Source organism: Dermacentor albipictus, chromosome 4 (assembly GCF_038994185.2).
Source record: "Dermacentor albipictus isolate Rhodes 1998 colony chromosome 4, USDA_Dalb.pri_finalv2, whole genome shotgun sequence".
Lineage (NCBI taxonomy): Eukaryota > Metazoa > Arthropoda > Arachnida > Ixodida > Ixodidae > Dermacentor > Dermacentor albipictus.
The window spans coordinates 20,333,663-20,350,365 of record NC_091824.1 but is presented as its reverse complement, the minus strand read 5'-3'; the positions used below and the strand labels follow the sequence as shown (position 1 = coordinate 20,350,365).

Below are 16,703 nucleotides of genomic sequence, written 5' to 3'. Positions count from 1 at the left end.
CAAGCTGGCGTGTGCCTTCATTCCTGCAACATAGAACCGGGCAGTTCGCCCGCCGTTGTTAAGTTGATGGCTAAATAAAGCCGTAATGTTTCGCTCCACCGTTGCGCTGTCCTTCCGTCAGACACGACAGAAAGTTCAAGTAAAATTTAGAGCAAAGATTTGAAGCGGCAACGAGAAAGGAGGAAATGCACAATGGTTTTGTCTTCATGAAAATAGAAGGAAAGATGACAAGCCGAGATTCTAGACCGATTAAGTGCAAATTTAGGGGCGGGACTGCATCGAAAGCTGGCCACCGTAACCTCGCATTCACGTGACAGGCATTGACGTAATGTATATTCTGGAATTGGCCAGCTCATTTTTCTGCATTTCCAAAACTTCATCTTTCTTTCCTTCGAATCATACTACGTCGAAGCAGCTTTCTGCGATCTCACCGCTACGAAAAAACACGGGTCAAAAGAAGACGAAGAGCAGTAGTCCTCTTACTTCTAGGTATTAGAGCCCTCTCACACGGAATATACGTGAGATGGCCATTCAAATGAATACGCAACGCCTCCACGTACAATCAAGGCCTCAAAGAACGCCGGCCAGGTGCTCACTGCGAAGACCACTACGTGAAGTACACGTCCCATTCGACGTGGATGCAACGTCCCATCAGACGCCGACTCCGATGACTTCGCGGAATCGCCACCGCGGCGTCACCGAAATCGGTGTCGGGGAGCTTGTCGAGGTAGCGAACCCACAGCCTCTTCACGCTGCTTCAGACAGTGACGCCCGAGAAGGCACCGCCCTTCTTCCTAGTCTCAGCTCAGCGGAAAAGTCGCACGGTCAGTTATTTCGTCCTTGCTCTCGCGAGCGCCCTCAGCCGGAGAAGAACGGTAGAGCCGAACGAAGCGTGACTCTCGACAAATCCGAAAACGGCCGGCCAATTTCTCGCAAAAGTGAAAAGCGCGCTGCTCGAAATCTCCACGCAGAGGCAGTAGCGCTTCCCGGTGATGGCAAAGGTTCCATCGTTCCAACAACTGGAAGAAAAGGTACGAGCAAGAGAGCGACCAGTTCACCCGCCGCGCCGAACACAGCGAAAGAGCTGAGCCTAGCATCATCCGTGCGCCGACCAGGTCGCACGTCGACGGGAAGCACCAGCGAGTCTTGCCAGACCCCACGCCAAAACTCGGCAGATTGCGAAATACCACCTGCGATCGAGGCTGATGTGCAGGCCTCTTCGTCCAGGGATGCTTCCGGTCCGATCGCAGAAAAACGTTCCGCGACGCTGCAGACAGTGAAGACCAACAAAAATATGGTAAGTCCCTCGGCTTGAGTTACCTATTGCGCGTCCCCTTTTGCGCATCCACAACAGCAGTTTGAAACAGTCTGTTCTACGCAAATTTTTTGTCGGCTCCCAACTTCCGCCTCTCATCTGACGTGCGCGATCCGCTACGGGAACAAGAAATAATCATATGTGACAGCTGAAAAATGGCCCCATGAGCAAGTTCCTAAGGGCCACATCTGAGCTCAATAAACGGAGCAAGAGGGAAATTATAAAAGCTTTGTTTCTGACCGCAATGGTCACGGTGACCTTTACAAGTGGTGGTGCTTCAATGGAATTCGATACAATAATTATATGCTCATGATCCGCCCTTATTCCCCAAAATAAACCAGCTTAGCCCCAAAACCCTCAGTGGATGCGTGGATTAGGTTGATGTGACTATTCACACCATAATAATTGAATCATATAGCAACAGAGGCTTGTTTGAACCTCACCGATGGCACCGGCTGTTGGAATCTCAGCGCGGCCACCAGCTGTTGGAACCTCAGTGCTGACGCCCGTTATTGCAACTGGGTCGCAAGCCCCAAGGGTAGCGTTGGCCTGGCGGCCTGGGGCACACTGGAAGCATCCGAAGGTCCCAGCAAAGCATGAGGCGACTGCTAACAGAACAACTTGTTTATTCTAGCATCGCAAAGAGCGGGCGGTCAGGTCGACCGAAGTAGAGAGACGGGAGAGCACGTTACTCAACAGAAGAAATCGGAGCCTCTCTCCTGGCGTCCGGGAGCAGCTGCTCTTATACTCTCGGAGTTGAGAGCAAGAGGGAAGGTCACGAGATGACACCACGTGACAGCGAGCTACGGACGGACTGAGAGACATGTAGAGACAAGGAGGTGACGCATCAGCCGGGCCGGCGCCGGTCAGACCTCCTCGCTTCACACTGGGGGAGCTCCTCTCCCCGGCTGCCGCGCTTTGACAAGCGTGGGCACACACACACACACACGCACACACAAAGACACGTGGCACTGAACATGCCGGGACGCGCTCGGCGGGGATGCGTCGCGGCCGCTCCGAACGGGCCAAAATGTCCGCCGCTTTGAACGAAGCCCCGGCGTCCGTTGAATCCGCGCCGGCTACAGCGCGCGTCATAGGCGAAACGTAACAGACCGCCCCGCCGGGGGAAGGAGATCCCGGTGGTCAGGGGACTGCATCCGCTGTCCGGAGGGATGTCGCTCGATGATGCTCATAACCGAAGTCGGTCGTCCCTCGGCGTTTCTTGAGCGCAGCGCACCGAGAAGGCCTCGTTCTCACGTTCAGGTTCACACAGGACACTGCAAAGTGACTTCGGGAGAGTTCTCATTTTTCTCTCGTTCCCAGCAAGCGTTAGAACTACGCCGAAACTCAGCCGCTCAGTCAGCAAGCACGGCACAATCCTCACTAAGCCATGCCAGGCTCTTTCCCCTTTTATACTACTGCCTAGTTCCTTACAGTAGTCTAGCAGCACTCAGAACGCGTCCACAAATCGGAAAATTGCACTACAAAGTACATCATCACTTTGAAACACTACACAAAAGCAATATGTTAAAAATCATGCCTCAGGAAGAAAAACATCAATAACAAACAATTTTGAGGCTGATTCCCACGTTAGGGGCTTCGACTTAAGCCATCGGCGTTACCGTTGAGACTCCCCTTTTTGTGACGCACCTCAAAAGATTGTTGTTGCAAAGCAAGGCTCCAGCGCAGGAGGCGGCCATTTGTGAAAGAGATAGTCTGCAGCCATTGGAAAGGGCAGTGATCCGTCTCGATGCATGCAAAGCGGAGATCGCAGCGAGCGACCGTACACTAGCTCAGCTGGCGAAAACCCCGTAGCCACATGCGGCGCGGTCCTCAATGCAAACATCACCCCAGGCAGAAACAGCTCCCAGTCAGTTTGTTGTTCAAACCACAAGGCACTCAACACGTGCTTCATGACGGAGAGGAGCTTCTCAAGGGAATTCGACTGTAGGTGGTACACTGAGCTGTGTAACAGCTTTACCCCGCACCTTTCGAGAAAGGCTGTCGTCAAAGCGCTAGTAAACACTGTGCCCTGATCTGATTGGATTTCCGCAGGAAAACCAACTCGCGCAAATATGGACAGTAGTGCATTGACTATCTCAACTGAGCTGAGTTCTTTAAGTGGCACTGCTTCAGGGAACTTTGTCGCTGGACAGATCACAGTCAAAATGTGTCTGTACCCCGTGGCTGTTGCCGGCAGAGGTCCCACTGTATCAATAACGAGCCGTCTAATAGGCTCCGTAATGATAGGTACCAACTTCAACGGCGCCCTCGATTTGTCCCCTGGTTTGCCCATCCGCTGACAGGTGTCGCATGTCTTCACAAAGTGGTCTGCGTCCCGAAAACACCCTGGCCAATAGTACTCTTGCAAGAGACGGTCCTTAGTTTTCTTAACTCCTAGGTGTCCGGACCACGAACCCCCATGCGACAAGCGCAACAGATCCTGACGATAGCACTGAGGCACGATCAGCTGATCGAACTCCACTCCCCTGCGGTCTACATACTTCCGGTACAGGACCCTACCTCTTTCCACAAAGCGAGCATTTTTCTTGGCGATACCTTCCTTGACAATGCAGCGTATGTTTTCTAGGCTGCCATCCTTCTTTTGCTCGGCTATCAAAGCCGACCGGCTGACTTTTAGCAACCTATTCAGTCCGTCTGACGTAGGCGCGATGAGCAAATCTGTAGATAGCTCTTCTAACTTTCCCGCATCGGGAATTTCCTCTCCAGTATCTGGTGCCTTTAACGCTACAGGCTCAATTTTATTCAGTTCGGGCGTGCTCTGAATATCAGCTTGCTGCGCCTCTGACCCTTTCTCATCGTTCGACAACGTCGGCCCCGCAACTACAGCCTTTGCAGCGAGCTCCCGAACCTTCGATCTGGTTAAGGCCTGAACGCTAGCCTCACCAAACAAAAGCCCCTTCTCGCGCAGGAGGTGATCGGACCTGTTCGAAAATAGGTATGGGTACTGGGGGGGCAGCATAGATGACACCGCCGCCTCCGTCTCAAGTGCTCCGAAAGGACCTTCAATAAGCACTTTTGCTACGGGCAGACACACCCTGTGAGCTTCCACGGCTTGCTTGATCCATGCGCACTCGCCCGTGAACATATCGGGTTCTACGTAAGAGGGGTGAACTACATCCATCGTAGCTGCGGAATCGCGAAGCACTCGGCACTCTTTCCCGTTCACGAGGAGGTCTCGCATGTAAGGCTCGAGAAGCTTCATGTTCTCGTCAGTGCTGCATAATGACAAAAACACAACTTTTGTTTTTGTTTCCGGACACTGAGCCGAAAAGTGACCCGGCTTCTGGCACGTATAACACACGCGCGCTTGCCTCGCCTCGAACCGCTTTCTGCGTTCGGCTTCGGCTGCCGCCGTCTCCTTACGTTCGGTCGGACTGCTTTCACTCGCATCCGCACTACGTGTGTCCCCCTTTGCTCTCATGGGCGTGAACTTCGGCCTCTCAAACTTGGAGCCAAATTCACCCTTTTGACCGTCCTTAGCTCCGCGAGCCCGACGCGTCACAAACTCTTCGGCTAGCTCAGCGGCTCTAGCCACCGTACTAACGTCTGGCCTATCCAAGACCCAGTAGCGCACGTTCTCAGGTAACCGACTATAAAACTGTTCTAGCCCGAAACACTGCAGAACTTTCTCGTGGTCACCAAACGCTTTCTCTTCTTTGAGCCACTCCTGCATGTTTGACATTAGCCTGTAGGCAAACTCTGTATATGACTCACTTTTGCCTTTCTCATTTTCTCGAAACTTCCGACGGAACGCCTCCGCTGACAGCCTGTACTTTTTTAGCAGACTCGATTTCACTTTGTCGAAATCCTCTGCCTCCTCTCTCTCCAAGCGAGCGACTACGTCGGCCGCCTCGCCGGGTAACAAAGTGAGCAAGCGCTGTGGCCACGTTTCCCGAGAGAACCCCTGCTTCTCGCACGTTCGCTCAAAGTTAACCAGGAACAAACCAATGTCCTCTCCAAGCTTAAACGGCCGCATCAGGTCAGTCATTTTAAACAATACTCGTTCTCCTGCACCGTGTGCCTGACTTCCATTACGAGCGCGTTCCATCTCTAACTCGAGACGTTTCATTTCCAAAGCGTGTTGACGGTCGCGCTCTCTTTCTTTCTCTTGTTGCTCTCGCTCTTTTTCTTTCTCTTGTTGCTCTCGTTCTATCTGTTTCTCTTGTTGCTCTCGTTCTATCTGTTCTTTACGTTCACGCTCATCTTTCTCTTGTTTCTCTCGCTGTTGCTGTTCTTTAAGTTCGCGTTCCTGTCTTTTTGCCGTCTCCCTCTCCTCAATGGTCTCAAGGCATTCCGACAGCTCGTCATCCTCAGCTCCTAACTCAAGAATAGCCCTTAGCAGTTCTGGTTTTCTGAGTTTGTCTGAGACATCCAGACCCAACTCTCTTGCAAGCTCCAACAATTTCGGTTTGCGCAACGACTTCAAATCCATGGCTGCTCTGAATGCTGCTTTCTCTACTGCCTACTAATGTCTTGCCGCAACTAACCCGGCAGCAACGACAACCACAATTACCAGCTCCGTTTCTGACACTAACAAAAGCCTGGTAAAACTCAGAAGAAGAAAGTCCCGCACTCACCAAACCTCGCAGCCAAGAATTCAGCGCAGTCGTTCCGCTGCAGGCAACCAGTCATCACACAGGGCTCGTTGCACTGCTCCCGGATGGTCGTTGTGCTGCTCAGCATACAGTCAACCGCATATCTTCGCTGCTGGCCTCCGTTGTCGCGATCCCACCGCTGCCACCAGATGTTTGAACCTCACCGATGGCACCGGCTGTTGGAATCTCAGCGCGGCCACCAGCTGTTGGAACCTCAGTGCTGACGCCCGTTATTGCAACTGGGTCGCAAGCCCCAAGGGTAGCGTTGGCCTGGCGGCCTGGGGCACACTGGAAGCATCCGAAGGTCCCAGCAAAGCATGAGGCGACTGCTAACAGAACAACTTGTTTATTCTAGCATCGCAAAGAGCGGGCGGTCAGGTCGACCGAAGTAGAGAGACGGGAGAGCACGTTACTCAACAGAAGAAATCGGAGCCTCTCTCCTGGCGTCCGGGAGCAGCTGCTCTTATAGACGAGGCAACCTAAAGTTTGCCCGCGCGGCACCAGCGCCGAATGCTCCCCTGGCGGACCGATGGAAGTTTCGAGGGTCGTCGCTGCGCAAGCGCGCGCCCCTGTTCTGTACGGTGGGAGCGCTCGTGCGCGTGGTTTTTGCGATGCCGAGTGCGACCTCACCAGCCAGGAAAGGCGGCACGCAATACTGATGTGTTGTTGATTGCCACAGCAGCCTCGAAAACACGAAAGGTCGTACGCCGCTCGTGAAGTTCTACAGATTTCCGGGGAAGTGGTACGAGAAGGGCAGACGACAAGCATGGATAACTGCAGTGCGCCGAGTCAAGTAAGTCTCATACTTTCGCATTCGCGTGTAATATCTTGAAAGCGGAATAGTCATGTGCACGGCCGTTTGTTTAGTCGTGTCGCGTTGTTGAATTGTGGTGGCATCCGCCGTTTACTAGCGGATGCGTGTTGCGCCGCTAAGCTCTACGACGCGTGCTCGATTCCCAGCCACGGCGGCCGCATTTCGATAGGGGCAAAATGCAAGGACACCCTTGTTACCGTGTGCTTTGATTTTTGTGCACGTTAATGAACCGCCAGAGGTTAAAAATTTTCCTGAGACTCCCCATTACATCGGGCCTCATAATGATTTCGTGGTTTTGGCATGGTTTTGGCACTTTGAACCCCCGAATTTATTTGATTGCTCTGTGCCTTCCCTCGCGATCGACATGGATGAGCTCAAGAGAATTATTTCCCTTTTCCAAACGCTGCAACTTAAATTACTAGTTGTGCAGGTAACGAAAGGGGCCGCGCGCTACTTTTGTGTGGTAGCAGACCGTATTTAATGCAAGCCGCGGTCGTCACGTGCGTCGGGAAGCGGCAGATCGGAAAGCAGCCGCTCGAGACGTGCGCGTATTATTTGTTGTTTGCCCATGCTTTTCAAGTATCTAAGTGCGCAAGTATCATAACTTGTAGTGGTACCACTCTTGTAGAATAATATATGCACACAATCACAGGAACGTTACCTTTGCAAACATATTATTGGAAGTAATTTAATCCTCACAACAAATAGGCACACATACTGTTTCATTTATATGCGATGCAGATGGAAGCGGCGCCAAACAGACCAATGGCAATCACAACAGTCTTCTCAGCAGTCAGCACCACCGGGACATGTGCTTTCGTACTGCTGCTCAACAGCAAGACACGTGTGAAAGACTCCAAAACATGCCTTTGTGAAGTGACGGAACCGTCAACAAGCAGCCCAATGGATCTGCAGTCATCGAGTAGTATGACAACAGAAGTTCCTGCGGCCAGTGTGACTTATGTTGTAGTTGAAATAAAAGTGGCTAAATTTCTGAACATGGTGCGTACCTCTAACTCGACGTCGTCTACGCCGTACACGTTCGGAAGCAGACGCTCCCCTATCGTGAGGTTGCCGCCACGAAAAAAAGCTGTCGGCGTCGGCAACCTTCTTGAAACCGCACGGCAATCTTTGCATCGCTGTTGCGCAAGCAGGCGATCTGCCGCCGTGAGAACGAGCAGCGAAGAAAAGCGCGGACGGCACAACGTAAACGAAGCGGAGACTACGCCACGACGCGACCGCGCTGCTTCGCGTTTCCACATTGGGGCGCTGTCAGGAGAGGCGCAGTAGCGCCGCCTGGCCATGGTTTTCTCGTCTATACTCTCGGAGTTGAGAGCAAGAGGGAAGGTCACGAGATGACACCACGTGACAGCGAGCTACGGACGGACTCAGAGACATGTAGAGACAAGGAGGTGACGCATCAGCCGGGCCGGCGCCGGTCAGACCTCCTCGCTTCACACTGGGGGAGCTCCTCTCCCCGGCTGCCGCGCTTTGACAAGCGTGGGCACACACACACACACACACGCACACACAAAGACACGTGGCACTGAACATGCCGGGACGCGCTCGGCGGGGATGCGTCGCGGCCGCTCCGAACGGGCCAAAATGTCCGCCGCTTTGAACGAAGCCCCGGCGTCCGTTGAATCCGCGCCGGCTACAGCGCGCGTCATAGGCGAAACGTAACAGGCTATTTTGCCAGAAATGTTTGCATCCAATGTATGACAGACGAAATTAAGGCATGCTCTTTCCATCGTAATGGTCTATCACTCCGAGCAGCATGGGGCGATTTATAATTTGGTGTGCAGCAAGAAGTTCAAAATATGATATTGCGTATTTTGTGGGTATGTTTTCCGCAATAAATTAGGTGGGACTAGAGAAATGTTTACGAACTCAAGTTGTGTTCTGATAACTGTCGGATGACTCTACAGCAACCAAAAAACGGAAAGGTGTGAGTGGCACATTTTTTATCAGTGTCGCACGTTTGCGGTGAAACCATAATCCTTATTTTGGAAAGTGGTTTCTCTATTCGTTGTTGCCTACTGAATTCGCCTGTAGAAAGCACCATTTCGATCTGCTATTGAACCGCTATATTTTTTTATTTAAGCAAGGGCGCATATATCACATCCTAATTATTGCGCTGCACTCGACGGTCGCGTGACTGCAGCTCCTAGCCGCGTAGTGCCAGCGCTAAACGCGTGAGCCATCAGTAACGATAGTAATTATGATCAACCCAGTACACCCGCATCATGACTTCCGACTATCAAAATTTCTTATTCTCATTCCCACATCTTATTCCCATTCTCATTCCCACATCCAATATCCGCATATTCCCATATCTTACGTCTTCTTTCTCCCGGCACCAATTTTGTCACGTCTGTCTGCCATGGCTGTTACGTTCCTCCTCATTAGAGTGGCAATTAGCCAGTTGGTGGAAGTTCATCTTGTAATACGGGGGTTACTGCGTTGCAAACACACGGACAACAGAAGTAGAAGTGGACAGACTGCGCGCGTCCTGTCCACTTCTACTTTTCTTGTCTGTGTGTTTGTAGCGCAGTAATCCCTGTGTCCTGCTCATGTCTAAATTACCAGCTTAGCATTCTTTTTTGTTTTTTCAGAACGCTTTTCTGCACCACTGAGGAGTGCAGTCGTCACCGGAAATCGTGTATACGTAGCTAGTGGCGAACGTATAGTCATCATAAGGCCACGTTTCCAGGAAATCTCTGAGAAATTTGGTACAATTTTCCTCATTTAGGGATCTTAAACTGAACACTATTAATCAGTGGTGCAGAGCACACAAAATGAGACACAAAATGAGAATCGATTATGCAAAACATTTCACATATTACAATTACAAACAAAACCAAAAATGTCTTTTCTTTTGATTATCAAATGAACGGGCAGTTTTAACACGAGTCAACCATTTCTAATATTCTGGCGTCACTATATCATCAAATCCAAACAGGCATACACATATCAATAACATATCATCAAAAGCCGAAAATTAGTTGTGGTTCATCAGAAGCAAGTGAAGCGTACTTCCACAAAAGCAATAGTAACTGCCTATCTCGCACTGGTACGTCCAACACTGGAATGTGTAAGTGTCGTATGGGATCCGCATCATGCAAACGAAGTTGATAAGACTGAAACAGTTCAGAGAAAGGCGGCTAGGTTGATTCTATCTAAACATAAATTTACAGATTCAGCTACTGACATGCTCGTGAGCTAAACTTACTTTCATTTTCAAGCCGAACAAAGGTCGCCAGGCTAAAGTTTCTTTATATGTTGCGCAATAATCACGTCAACCTAAACACAGGCCCCTACTTGAAGTAACTTTCCTCGCGGGCTGTGCGAACTTCTCACGAAGCTCTGATTACACCCATGACGGCCCGAATGAACTCCTTCAAGTACTCTTTCGTTCCAGGAGCAATAGCTGAACGGAATGCCCTGCCTCAGGACCTCTTACAAGCGGTTAATCTGCTCAATTTCGAACATTGTTTGTCCCGTAACTTATCCGAATAGAAATTCCTTGCCATTTTATTTTCGTACCTTTATAAGTATTGGTCGGTAAATCTGTTGTACTTGCGGCCTGTACCCACAGACCCGCTAGGCGATTGCGTTATGGTGGTTGTTGCTTTCTAGTTGGATGAACTAGGTTTGTCTAAATGTTTGTACTTGTGGCTGTGTACGCTTGATAAGTTGTATTGCCCGCATTCACCCTGTAACGGCCTTACGGCTGACAGTATTAATAAAGAAAAAAAATAAATTAAAACCCTACAGTATGCGAAGGGTTAAATTGGATGGAAATATCTTTTCTTTCTTGACCACTTAAGCAGCACTACGTCGGCGTTAGCTCTAGTCTCCCGATCCCGTTGGACTACATTTCATAGAAATACCCATGAAAAAGCCTTATTCAGCGCCCCGCTATGTCGTTTGTTCTGATCGCAGACTACCGAAACCGCAGACAATCATGCGCAACCACGCTTTGGTCCCAGCGATGGGCTGACGTCACCTGCTTCATCGTCGCCACCTTCCGCATACCTGTCACCACAAGCAGATGCACCACAGACATCCGTGTGGCCACCCACAGCGAAGATGTACCAGGGACGACCACCCACTGCGTCCGAAGCGGTACGCTTCCGACGCGTTGTAGCGTACGAAAACAAAAAGCGGGAACGCGGAGCGCTTTCGGAACATACTGATAAGACTGACGGTGCTGGCTAACGGGCGAAAATGTGGCGATAATCAGACCACACTTGACAAACTATTGACAGGCGTTTGACACGTAGTTGGCATTGAGACACACACTCACATTTCTCCGTGCACCCGGCACTCGCAATCCACAGGCCACGTGCGCGTGCATGGTAGTGTCGCCTTTTAGGAACACTGTTAAGGCGTCAGCGGTTCAATGGTCGAACATTGCCGTCGATGGCTAATTTATGGGGTCATTTTCATTTATTCGAAAAATTCTTGGATAGACTTGGCGAGTATGCGCACTGAGAAGAAAGGAAAGCAACCACAATAAAATTCCGCGTTCGTGGCTATGCCTTCACGCCTCAATGTCCAGAACCAATCTCAAGAACGCCGGCACGATAACACCCGAACAGTGTTGCTGAGGTGATCTATACCGGGATTAAATTCCCGTGTATGTAAAAAGGGCATGGCCTCTTAATGAAACTATGTTCCATCGAGCGACCATAGTGCGTGCGTGCGTGCGTGCGTGCGTGCGTGCGTGCGTGCGTGCGTGCGTGCGTGCGTGCGTGTGTGTGTGCTTGCACAGAGAAACAGCGATGCGGGGAGGTCAGATGGCTCGGAAATGTCTGCACATTTATCCTGAACCGGGCTGACTGCTCGCCGCCATGTCAGGCCATGACGTAGTTTCGTCCTGACGCGGGAAGCATGGGCTCCTGCGGAATGTCTCAACAGGAATACAGGGATGATGGACGACGAACTCTGCCTACCCGCCTGTGCCACCTCCTTCGTTAGATAAATTCCTTGTAAATAAAGTGATTGAACTAGTACCGGATGGTATATACCGGAAAAATTTAGACATATTTTATTTCAGAGCCAACCTACATGTGACCGCAGGATCTCAGGTGGTTGAGCGCTGCACAAGCAACTTAATAACCAAGAGGTCGGCACAAAGAACATGGCTGGCGATAATCTCAGTCAGCGTGGCTAGCGCAGTCACAGTACCTCTCCATTTTGATCGCCCTCCGCCTAACGCTTCCTCAGGCGGTGTTACAGATAACTCCGTCTGTTGACAGTCTTTGGTGTTGACACTGTGGTTTCTCACGACGCGTCTCTAGCGCCCGGGTGATCTGGCCCTATCATCGACGGCTTATTTTGCAGTCCATAAAGATTATTAGTGTTGTGCATTTGTGTTCAGAACATTCTCTACAATTATTCTGCAATTGCACTGCTTTTGTAATACCTGCTGGAGGGGTCTTGAAGGTAATAAACTACAATGAACTGAACTTAGGTGAACGGAAGTGGGCGTCAATGAGCGCGTTCCACTTGTCCCGAGCCGGGAGCTTACTTACGCGAGCATCGAGGGCCGAAGGTGTCAACATTGTTCATGCGTTCCGTTTCGTATCTGCGCTGCTTTATTAAGCTTTTTGTATGGCTGAGGGGCCGGCTAGCTAGTAAGCAGTGGCGACAAAGTATTTTGCATTATTGCGTCCATTCAAATTAGATGTTTTTGAAGCACTCGTGTGTGTACATCATATAACGAACTATCACGAGTGAAGAGCGAATGCTTCCTGTAACCCCGAAAATCCAAACCAGACAAGGCAAGCCGCCTTTGTGTCACCATAAACTACTTTTTCACGGTCCCATATCGAGCAGCGATTTCAAGAACGCCGAGATAACGTCCGAACTTCGCTACGAAGGTGAGGCAAAGGATAGTGAAATTCCACAATCACACAATTCACACGGATAACAGAAGTATAAATGCACAGGACGCGCCCCTTTTTACAAGAAGAACTTCCACCAACTAGCCCAACTTGCCGCTCTACTGCCGCACAATTCACTTCCCGTGAAGGGGGCGAATGCGTCTGAGATATCTGTTTGGCCTCAAGCGAGCTGAAGGGGAAGTTCTTTGCATGATGCTCCAGCTTGCGGCGGCAGCAGCCCAGTCACTCAGAAGAGTACACCTCTTCTTTCTTTTGCGCTTCAACGGGAAGAAGTTTACGTTTAGTGTGTGATTAAGTCCTATATGAAATCATTTTGCATCCGTAAATTAAGATACCGTCGAACGAAGGCGTCAGTAGAGCACCTGAGATTATAATAACGCCGGTGTCACAGGATCTTCACGACACCCAAGGGACAGTGGAAGATCAAACACGGGACCAGGGCGGTCCGTAGATTGGGACTACGGTGACACCCAATCCCACGAACTAATCCAGGTTCCAGCTTTATCTGCTCTCCCCGTGGCCCGTTTGGTGTCGTCCAGGCGCCCCTTAAGTTTACTAAATAATGGCCCGCTGCTTACTCGTACTAATGCCCCATTCACATGAAAGTTTCCGGTCAGCGACCACATCAGCAACCGGAAAATCAACGTCGCGTGACGCCACTCCACAGAAAAAAAAAAACTCGTGTTGCCGAGCAGTCGAAGACTGCTTTTCGTCACCAAAATGAAAGGATCGCTTGTCGGAAGCCAATCAGAACGCGGAATTACGAGAGAATATAGAATATAGGTAATAGAGGCGGGGAAGCTGCTGGTTGCTGTTACAATAGGTTAGTCATTTTGCAAACGGTGCAGGCATGTCCACTCTCACGCCGCAGTTTTCAAGTATATTTGCTGGTGCTTTGTGACTTCGTGCTGTGGTGCGTGCGGAGAGGAGTCCGCAGGACAAGTGTACTGGATAGTACGTAGAAGTTATGTTCGTTAATATGGTTTCGGGTTAAGCGTGGCGCGTGTGTTTGTAGCGTTAATACTAGCCGAATTGAGCTTTCATCGTGAGTATGCGCAGGTAGCATTTTAGTTTTTGTCTCTGTAGTGTTGCGTTAGAGAGTATTATCGATATCATTCAACCCGTTGTAAAGTTAATTGGTCTGCGAATAAAAAAACACTGTCTATCCTTTGCTGTGTATATCTATGTATGATGCGATACTGCTGGTGAGCGCGACCGACGTCGTGCGATGTACATACCTGCCCGTAAGTGCGTGCAGTCATGCACGCGCAGTAGCTTTTGTAGCTGCAAGCGCAGCCGACGCGGTGTTGTTTACTATACAATGGCGTCGCTGTAGCTACAGTGCAAGTGTTAGCGATGCTAAAGCGGAACTTCGCCAAACGAGATGTTAGTGCGGTTCATGTTTTTTATGGAAGCTATTTACCGTGTTTGCTCGCGGAATGGCTGCGTTAGTCGTGTGTTTCAGTCGGTTGCAGTGTTCCTTTTTTTTCTTTTTCTTTTTTGATAGGCATGTACGATGTACTCGTTCGCTAACCATGAATTCGGAACAAACCTCCGAGAAGTGGCCCGCCGAGTTTCGGTGCATCTCGTGAGAGCTGACGGGCGGCCACTAGCATTTCGTCGCGCGCAACGAGAGATTCGGTGTGAACGCGCCCGCTTTATCGCCGACCATCACGCGGCTCCTTGCGCGATAGAAAGTTTCTCGGTTCGAACACGCCATTATAGTTCGGTTTGAGCTCGACTCGAATGAGTTGGTAGAGGCCCGCCGGCTGGTTTGGCTCCGTCGTCTCGGGCAGTGACGTAGTTTCTGTGGAACAGGAGCACGCGGGAGATCGCGATAAAAAAGTCGGTGAAATCGGAAATCAGTAACGTATGCAGGTGTTTGCCATTGCATACGATTTCGTTGAACTCTTTCGTGCGGCTCCGTTCGCAGGTGCGGCGCATCCTGAGCCGCCAGGTGTTCGAGGCCCGCTCTCCGCAGTGGATGTGGGAGTGCGCCGGCCTGGCGCTGTCGGCGCTGTTCCTCATCGCCGTGCTGGCAGCCTTCGCGCTGCTCCGCAGTCACGCCACGATGGCTCGCGCCCGGGCGCTGCGGCAAGCCAAGATGATGTCCACCCACGTGACGCATCTCGTCGACGACGCCGCCGAGTCGTCGGCAGCTCTATGAAAGGACGCTCGGGCCTCGCCCGACTATCCGCCACCATGCTGCCACGCCGCAGTTATTGCTGCTGAGAATAGTTTTATATGGAAACGACATCAAATGGGCTGACCAATCGACGAACTTTACGTTTTAATGGCGAGAGGCGTGTGCGAATGGTGTGCGAACGGAGATATCGGTTAAGATAACTTGCTTTGCACGAAGGACGATAGAGAAATATCTGCTACGAAATAAAAGTGATAATATTGTAAAAACTCGATCAGATTATTGTGTCGAGGTCTCCGTAACTGGAGTGATGAAGCTGGGGGGGGGGGGGGGGGGGGCGAACGCCTGCACAGGTTTCAGAAGGGTACCGCCCCCGCAGCTTTTAGGGCCAATGACCTCTAATGTTTTAATGAATTAACGCACATCATAAATAGTGAAGGAAAAGGGAAGAACACTACGAAACAGGAGACAAGCGTAGTCTTTTTGACATGTTCGTCTTATTTCTTTCACTCTTCCACCTCCTTTAATATAATAAACTAACCCTGCATTTCACAATAACGAAATAAAATTTTCTGTAAATGAAATGAGCCCCATCTCTTGGCACCACACTCATAATACACTTCCGCAGCTTTTGATTGCGTTGTTCCGCGCACGCGAAACTAGCGTTTTATATGTGGCTCCTGAAACAACAAATGACTGACTGCGAAATGATACTAAGTCATCAGGCGACACGAAGTGGTTACGTAAAGCGTAGCGTTGGCGTATACCCCCCTTCAGTCACGGTATGCACACAGTTCTGCACACTTCTTATTTCTTCCAGGTATATGCCGAGCAATGGGGGAAGTGAAAAGGCCTAGATATTAACCTGCTCGCAAAGTGAACCCACTGCTTACGCAGTGCGGTGCGTTTTCACTACTGAGCCAGAATATCGCCACGCATGACCGATTTACTGAAAGCACTAGCAAGTTTGACGGAACGTGCGACGTGCCGCGTTCTGCCAGCAATGATAAAGATGTTTTTTTTTTCCTTCTCGTAATGGCTGCGGCGACGCGCTAACGCGCACATATCCTTGAACCGGTGATTCAGTTATATTTATTAAACAATTTCCGCAGAAACCGTCGGCAATGATTGTCAACCTAAGCGAATAGCCCGAAGGCTTCTGGAAAGCTATTCGCTGCGATAAAGGAATGATGCGCTTGATGGCGTACATTTGTTACGTCGAGAATATTGCGGTAGCGCTCGTTCTTTCGTTATACGTCCTTTGGCAGAGAAGAGCCGAGCCGTTATGTATCGCATCTATAGCGGTGGCATAGGCAGCTTTACACATGCAAGCCCATTTGTCACATGGGTGGTGACAAAGCAGCGCTGGCGTGGAAGCTGACTGCCATCCTCGTCTGCCAACCAAGTACTCTCTCTCAGCCGCCAGTGACTGGCGGAAGAGGATGAGGGCTCTTCTGGGCTACCACTCTTGAAGGGGCTTGAGCTGCTGCACCCAAGGAGGTTATATAAAAACTGCTGGAGTGGAGGTCTCCTATACCGGCCAATGGGCTCAGGTGAAGCCGGCGGCGGCCATCTTGCGGGGGGGGCAAGAAGCGGCTTGCCAAGCGCTTCGCAGCGTTGTTCTCCGCCTTTTCCAGCGGTTTTTATTTGTTTAACGGATTTTAAAGTTCCAGTGAAACACTGTGGGCTATGAGGCGAGCTGTATTGGAGGTCTGGGGATCGATTTCGACCTCCTGAATTTTTTTTAACACTCACTAATATCCGAGTATAAGGGCGTTTTTCCATTTCATCGGCACCAATATGCGGCTGCTGCAACCGGGATAGAGCCCATGATCTGGGGATCAGGATATGTCTTAGCCAAGACCCACTGCAGCATGTTTTACAGGCCGTAAAGTAAAAT

At 50.5% G+C, this 16,703-nt stretch overlaps 1 protein-coding gene across 2 annotated transcripts; it reads left to right on the top strand.

The window, feature by feature from the left end:
- The first annotated feature begins 221 nt into the window (after nt 1-221).
- LOC135915102 (uncharacterized) lies at nt 222-14,941 on the top strand. Of its 2 annotated transcripts, XM_065448097.2 has the most exons (3): nt 233-1,297; nt 10,694-10,876; nt 14,594-14,941. In XM_065448097.2, the coding sequence occupies exons 1-3, from the start codon at nt 524-526 to the stop codon at nt 14,825-14,827; spliced, it is 1,191 nt and encodes a 396-aa protein (XP_065304169.2). In that variant the 5' UTR covers nt 233-523; the 3' UTR covers nt 14,828-14,941. The 2 variants fall into 2 exon arrangements, with proteins under 2 accessions (XP_065304170.2, XP_065304169.2); XM_065448098.2 differs by lacking the exon at nt 10,694-10,876 and having other exon boundaries at nt 222-1,297.
- Nucleotides 14,942-16,703: the final 1,762 nt, after the last annotated feature.